This window comes from Rhincodon typus, chromosome 27 (assembly GCF_021869965.1).
Source record: "Rhincodon typus isolate 14 chromosome 27, sRhiTyp1.1, whole genome shotgun sequence".
NCBI lineage: Eukaryota > Metazoa > Chordata > Chondrichthyes > Orectolobiformes > Rhincodontidae > Rhincodon > Rhincodon typus.
In genome coordinates, this window is record NC_063358.1 from 22,111,939 (window position 1) to 22,119,729 (window position 7,791).

The following is a 7,791-nucleotide window of genomic DNA, read 5'->3' on the forward strand; positions in this document are numbered from 1 at the left end:
CCAGCAACTTTGTTTTTGCTCCATGATAGTCCTGGAAAGTGCCTTAGGATATTTTACATTAAAGACAAGTTGCTATTACGAGATCCACACACATATAACCCAAGAAGTTTTATTTGATCAGCCATTGATGATGAATTCAACACTCCTAGTTCAACTGGGGAACTCAATTCTGAGGAAGGGTCACCGGACCTGAAACGTTAACTCTGTTTTTTCCTTCACAGATGCTGCCAGACCTGCTGAGCTTTTCCAGGTACTTTGTTTTTACCACCTGTGATGCTCAATGGCTTTGTAGTCGCTTGTTTGGATTTGGTAAACACGTTTCTGAGGTTGGGTCATCCTGGAGTGACATGAGGTGCAAGTGACACATATGGATGATTGCACCATGTGTTTAGTAACTGAGAATATTGCTGCGTATTCATTTTGGCATTATATGATTCTACAGCCTCAGGATCTGACAGTATCTGGTTAGTTTCCTGCAGATCTGTGCTGTGTTATGCAAGCATCGTCCAAACAATTTGTAAGCTTATTCATTTAAGAAATGCAATGCTGAATCTTTGAGGTATGCCAATAAAAATTTGTGATAAAATCTCCCCACCGAACAACAAATATGCTTAAAAGTGAGTTGCCTTGTTTAAACCCTTTGTTCTTCCTTCTGTGGGTGGCAATCTTCCAACAGAAAGGGCAGCTTACAGCTACCAGCATGTTGTTGAGGTTACAGAACAGTCCATTCTTGTGAGGGTTAAGTCGACAGTTTCATGTGACAACTCCCTGGGCTTTCTTCTCTGTGATTTATATCACAGTGCTTCAAACCACACACAGAAATCAATTACATCAAAACCTCAGCTCCAGGAATTTACCTTTTGTTCATACAGTAGATACATGGAAAAAGATATTGGCACCTAATTTCACGGATCTTTAAGCTTGGCCATAATGCACACTGAGAGGTGTAATACCAGAAAGCTCAAGAGTAGTTTTACATAAAATAAATTAAGTCAGGAATGACTGCAGTAACATCTAATCTTTGCTTCAGTTCTCAGTCGTTTCATTTTGCCCCGGAAAAATGGCACTCAGAATTCATTACAAAAGCAGAAAATGCTGGATAAACTCGACATGACTTACAGCATCTTTGGAGAGAAAAATAGAGTTGGCAAATTCGAGCGATAGCATCTTCAGTAGAGACATCAGCTATTCTATTAAACACAAAGTTTCCCACAGGAGAATTGCTCTCTGCACACCTCAGCAGATATGGTGACCTGGTGAAGATCCTTCTCCTGCCTATTGCTCCTCCTACTTTCAGTAGCTGGTACTGCTCAATGTGGCCTCTGATCATTTTCCCTGTCATGTAGTCGTCCATAGGGAATGTAACAATGGACCATGGCTCAGGGAATGTAACTGTTGACCGATGGCTCGGAGAATGTAATTTGTGTGGAGTCCTTGGGATCTGTGCCACACCATTCCATATAGATTCCAGCAATTTTAAACAATGCCTGCAACCAAAGATGCTCAATGACTCCCACATTTGCAGCAACATCCAATAAAACCAATTTGTAATTAATTTGAAAGTAACTGATAGCAGATTCCTTTTAATAACACAGGTGGAGGATACTACTATGCATTCAGCTCTGCCTCTTTAAGAAATGGCAGTAGCTGGAGCATTCATCTCCAAAATGAAAGCGCTGACATTAAATCAGGTGCATTTACCGTATCTACTCTTCATGCTTCTAGTGGATCCTAACTGTCCACACTTTGATATGCTCACCAAAATGGCATCTGGTAAAGCAAACAGACCAGATGTGTGTATGTGCCATGGATGCAATCTTGTAGGTAGTACACTTCATCCAGTGCTTTATCTTGTGCTTTAAGACAGTTGTGCCACCATTTTGGAGAATCCCTGGGCTGTGGTTTTCTGCGTATGTACTGTCCCTGAGGCAGCAAGCTCCTTATTTCTAAGTAAGGCTGTTCAAGTCCTTATGTACTGTAATACACCTTTTACTTATACCGGTACACAGTAGGTTCTCAAATGCACTCTCTAGTGTAGCATCTAGGTCCTCTCCCTTCATGTGCTTATTCTAGGTTGGTGTCTCTCTCTCTTACTGATGTCAGTTACATGTTACATCATTGTTATTTACATGAATCTCAAAACATCACATGTGGTACTGAGAAAACAGAAACAATGGAGCTCAATATGCATACAATTGGATTGTGACACAACATTCACCCGGTAATATGTGTGAAATGCGATAGGCAGCTAACAGTATAAGCAACTTACATAAAAAAGAGGATAAACGTTAAGTGAAACAGGAGTCAGCAGCAACTGGCCTGCAGTGGTACCCAAAACCATGGTTATTGTCCATTTACAATAAAATCAAGACATAAGTCTCACATTTTCAATTTACTATCTCCCTTCCTCTTGAACAGATAAATTCTTATGGATCTTTTTAATAGAGTTTTTTAATAGAATCCCTACAGGGTGGAAACAGGCCGCTCGGCCCAACAAGTCCACACTGACCGTCAGAGCATCCCACCCAGACCCATTCCCCCTATAACCCACCTAATCTAAACGTCCCTGAACACTTCGGGCAATTTAGCATGGCCAATCCATCTAGTCTACTCATCTTTGGACTGTGGGAGGAAACCGGAGCACCCAGAGGAAAAACACGCAGACACAGGGAGAACGTGCAAACTCCACACAGACAGTCACCCGAAGGTGAGCCACCATGTTAGTTCAAAAGTAGTATATATCAACTGAGATATTCTGATCATCTGGCAACCCTGACTAGATTAAACATTAGCCACTTACCTTGAGGTGATTTCTGCACTGGAGATTCCAGGATGGGGCTTCTTGTATGGAATCCATGAATCTAATGATGAAGAAGAGCTTCATAGCAACTATGGCCTCCCTTTTTTAGCCCTCTGTCCCTATTTTGTAGTTTAAATGTCCAGTAGCCATGTTGATAGCTACAGTGAAAGGCTAAGTGCGTAAGGTGAGTGAGGGTATTGAGGTAGATAAAGTGCCATGTGGTTCATAGGGTAGGATTCCAGGTGGGTAGGATACCAGGTGGGTGAGTTATATAGGATGCCAGGAAAATAGAGTGGTAGCGTGCCAGGTAAGTTGATCAGAGCTTAGTGTCAGTCAGGGCATCTGTTCAGGGTGGGGGAGGTTGGGTTTCAGGTACAGTGTAGGATGTAGTAGAACAGGGTGTGTTTGGGTCTATTAGCTTGGGGGTGTTGGTTTGAATGAGGGAGATAACAGGTCTGAGGCAACATAACAAATAGGAGCAGGAGTAAGCCATTCAGTCTGTAAAACCAGCTGTGCTATTTAACAAGATCATAGCTGAACTGCTCCAGGCCTCAACTTTTTCCTGATAACTTATCATTGCCCTCCACTCTCTCATATTTCAACAATCTATCTACCTCCTCTCCAAATATTTTGAGTGAACCAGCCTTCACAACTCTCTGAGGAAGCGAATTCCAGACTTTCAGTACCCTCTGGAGAATCAATTACTTTACGTGTCAGTTTAAATTGGTTACCCCTTATTTTGTGACTATATACCTTAGTTTAACATCTTCCTACTGGTGGATATACCTTCTCAACATTTAGCCTGTCAAGCTCCCTCAGAATCTTGTATGTTTCAATAAGATCACCCTTCCTTGGACTGGCAGTGGGGTATGGGGTTGAGGTTGCTTTGAGTCAGGGTGCTGTTGAATCTTGCATCCGGGGAGTTGCATAATGGTGGGGTTTGTTGGGTCTTGAAGTTGGTAGGTAATGGGTTTCAGTTGGAGAGGTGTTGTCAGCATTTGGTGAGAGGGCAGTGTCGGTTCTGTGTGTGAGTGTGGGGGTTTCAGGTTGCAAAGTAGTCAGGGTTGTCTGTTTTATGTCTTGAGTAGATGTCAAGTCAGGTGGTGTGAAGGATTGGGAGTGTATTTGGAGAGGGGACAGTGGTGCTGTGTTGGGGTTCCACATGGTCCCAACTTGCAACTCCAGTTTGCGTTGTCCTGATGTCAATCGAGCCACTGGAATAACTTTGCTGTTGATCTCAGGAGAGGATCTGCTGTCTGTAAAAATTGTAAATTGTTTTCTCATTGAGGGCACTATTGGCAAAGGTATCATAATTTTAAGATGAAGGCTCTTCCTGGAAAAGTGTATTTTTTTATATACGTTTCTACTCAATTGTCATGGGAACAAAGACTAAAACATTTGGGAATTAATTTTTTTGGTACGGGAAAATATACAGAAAATACCTGGGGACAAATAAAAGAAGTAAGTCAAAGCAAGTAAGATTTAGGAAGTTGCAGAATTACTCTCCCAGATCAGGGAATTTAATAGATGGAGAGATGATTTTGGACCAAAAGATTACAGCTAAGATTAACCATCTCATTTCCTGACCTAGACAACTTTTAAAAGAACAAGTTACTCTTGTTTTTAATATTTTCCAAATTTATGAAAGAAATTAATGTTCAAATATTTTAAATCTTCAAATGTAAATTTGTTTTCCATCCTTCCCACTCTGTGCACATGGTATTCCAACCTCACTTCCTGCACTACAGCGCCACAGTGATCTCATGCATAGGCTCCTGATTGGATGAGAATAGATCACATGGCAGACCTGAGAGATGGATGATTTATAAAATTAGCAAAGTGAGGAACATTGTACTTTGAAGAGGTGCTTTCAGTAACAGTTTTATGTAGTATTGTACTTTCTTTGAATTCCAAAGTCCTGCTATGGGATTTAGGGAGTAGGTTTGGCCTAAGGTTTCTTTAATGAACGCTCACTGTATTGCTGATGTTTCTCCCATCAACTGCATTGGAACTAAACTGTGCAAGGGAATAGTCTTTCTTGAGCTGTCTGCCTCACTACCTGTCTCCTTTTAAATTATGCTTTTGCACCTACCTCTGAACTAGCTTCTGACCTAATATCTCTTCATGTTGTTCACTGTTAAATTTGTTGCTCAGTGTTGTATAAATATAATTCTTTTCTTGATGTGAAAGAGAAGGATGGTTGTATAACCAGTGTTCTGTGCTTCTCCACTATTTATATTAAATGAGCAGCATCTCTTTGTCTGCTTAAACATTTGGTTATGTCACCAAACCTGTAGTCCAGAGGTTCACTAACCCACAACAATGGCAGCAGACTATTTTCTATCAGGGACAATGTTGTATCTGATCCTATACTTAGCATACATCTGGACACTTACAATTTCACAGGGACCTCTACATACTGATTGAGAGCAGGACTGTGATGCCATTTTTCCCTTCAGCTACATTTAGATTAACCCCTTTAATATTTTAACCCCATATTAACATTTTAATATCCAAATTCAGCTGGCAAGACTTGATGTGTAAATTCATCAAATTGTTTCAATATTTAGAAGTTTTTATTTAAAGACTTTCCATTTGAAAGTTACATTTTTCACTCTTGCACTACATTAGATGATTTCAGATCATTCAGCACATTCTCACAGATAAAACTGTGGACACTACTAATCTAAATAAAAACCAAAAGAACTGCGGATGCTGTAAATCAGGAGCAAAAACAGAGTTGCTGGAAAAGCTCAGCAGGTCTGGCAGCATCTGTGAAGGAAAAAACAGAGTTAATGTTTTGGGTCTGGTGACCCTTCCTCAGACACAACTAATCTGTTTGACGAGATGTTCATTTCTAGTACCCAACAATGCTCCCATCATCTGGCCCATCCAGTTATGGCAATGATGTGTTATGGATCTTTGATTTTTGACACTGCCTACTGATCTTTATAACGGCGATGCTGTTTGCATGATGCAATATGCTAACTTCTACAATGCAGTATTGAAGACATTTATGGTAAGAGCTATCAGAAGAAAATGTAATAAATCTGGAAGGAATAAAGTGCCCTTCACTAACATAACCAACATGGGCCATTGGAAAGCAGAGTTGTTCTGTAGCATTAATAATGTTTTGATTTTTGTTTCATTGTCCTGCAGGCTGGAAGTGATGGAGAAAGCATTGGTAATTGTCCATTTTCTCAACGACTGTTCATGATCTTGTGGCTGAAAGGTGTGGTCTTCAATGTCACGACAGTTGATCTGAAGAGGTAAGCTTGTGGGCAGATGTCCAGAATATTTTTAGATTTTACGCCCTAAGACCTGTGATATACATGCATGCTGCTGGTACAATGTAAATAAATACTGGTTCTGTTGCTGGACTGTCAAATCTCTCTTTAGGCAAGTTAGTCAGACACTTGAGCACGAATCAAAGTGTATGCTGCTTTTACTGAGTTAGAACACCAGCCTCAGTCTGCCTTTGAAAGAAACTGAAAGTCATTGTAAAACTAACCAATTTGAGGCATCCTCAGTTTTACCTAAGGTGGGATTTTCTCCAGTTCAATTCAAATGGAATTCTCTGTTGTAACGAGTGATATTTATCTATTCAAAAAAAATACAGCATCAATGGATTTCCCTTTCCAGGAGTTGGTTTTATCTTAATAACTATTTTCTTGCATTACAACAGTAGTTGCACTTCAAAAGTACTTCATTAGTTGTAAATACTCTACGTCATCCATATTTTGTGAAAGAAGCTATATAAATGCAGTTTTTTTTCAGGATTGTTCAGTATGAATTCTGTCACGCAGAGGAAATGATGCACAGCAGTGTTATCCTAGATATGCCTTATCTATCCTTATCTCCACTGGTACCATTCAGCAAGTGGCAAATTAAATGATATTAATGGTTCAAACTCCCTCTCACACAGACCAGTTTCTTTCCAATAGCCTCGTCTTATTCGCTACGGAACAAAATCTAAATTTGAAAAGGAAACTCCCAGCCTGTAGTTTAACTAGGAAAGTGGAAAAAAATGGATGGCATTCGTCAGCGAGTGGAAAATATTCCCCATTGAAACCTGCTTCTCGTGTAGGTGAGGTGATTCCAAAGGGAATCCAGTGGTGGATTCTGTCAGTTAGTAGAGCTGTAGTTCAGTAACATTAAAGATTATAGAATATCCTCAGACTGTACTTTGCGTTTAATGACTCAACATAAGCATGGGCTTCATAAAAAAAAATCATCAAATTGCCACATCTGAAATATTAACATTTTAATATCCAAATTCAGCCGGCAAGACTTGATGTGTAAATTGCTCTGTAATATTTATATTAATCAAATTGTTTAAATATTTAGAAGTTTTTATTTAAAGACTTTCCATTTGAGAGTTACATTTTTCATTCTCTTCTCACAGTCCAAGGATGTGCAGGGTAGATGGATTGGCCATGCTAAATTGCCCATAGTGTCCAGGGATGTTTTGGTTAGGTGGACTAGACATGGGGAAATGCAGGGGTAGGGGAATGGGTTTGGGTGGGATGCTCTTTGGAAGGGCAATGTGGACTTTTTGAGCCGAATGGCGTGTTTCCACACTGTAGGGATTCTATGAATTCTTATGTTAAAGCAAGGATGCAGGTCTGTTCTCACAATATTCTGAAGTGGATTAGCCAACAGTGCATAAATTATTTATGCTTGCATTACATTATGTTGACAGGAACACAGCCTTGAATGCTAATTAAATCCACTGATGGCAGCAAAAAAGATTCTCCATCTGAGGAGAGTGTAGTACAAAGGAAGTAGTACATAGATATTAATAATATAAAGCTACAACAGCACATAATACATAATAAAAACCAAAAGAACTGCGGATGCTGTAAATCAGGAACAAAAACAAAGTTGCTGGAAAAGCTCAGCAGGTAGGCAGCATCTGTGGAGAAGAAAACAGAGTTAATGTTTCGGGTCCGGTGACCCTTCCTCAGAACAGTTCTGAGGAAGGGTCACCG

At 40.0% G+C, this 7,791-nt stretch overlaps 1 protein-coding gene across 1 annotated transcript in view; it reads left to right on the forward strand.

Moving 5' to 3' along the window:
• Positions 1 to 7,791, forward strand: part of LOC109919325 (chloride intracellular channel protein 4-like) — a 109,515-nt gene that overhangs the window by 100,602 nt on the left and 1,122 nt on the right. Inside the window, exon 2 of the mRNA XM_020519317.2 lies at positions 5,960 to 6,069. Within this exon, the coding sequence (XP_020374906.1) occupies positions 5,960 to 6,069 (110 nt within the window). The remainder of the gene's footprint in view (positions 1 to 5,959; positions 6,070 to 7,791) is intronic.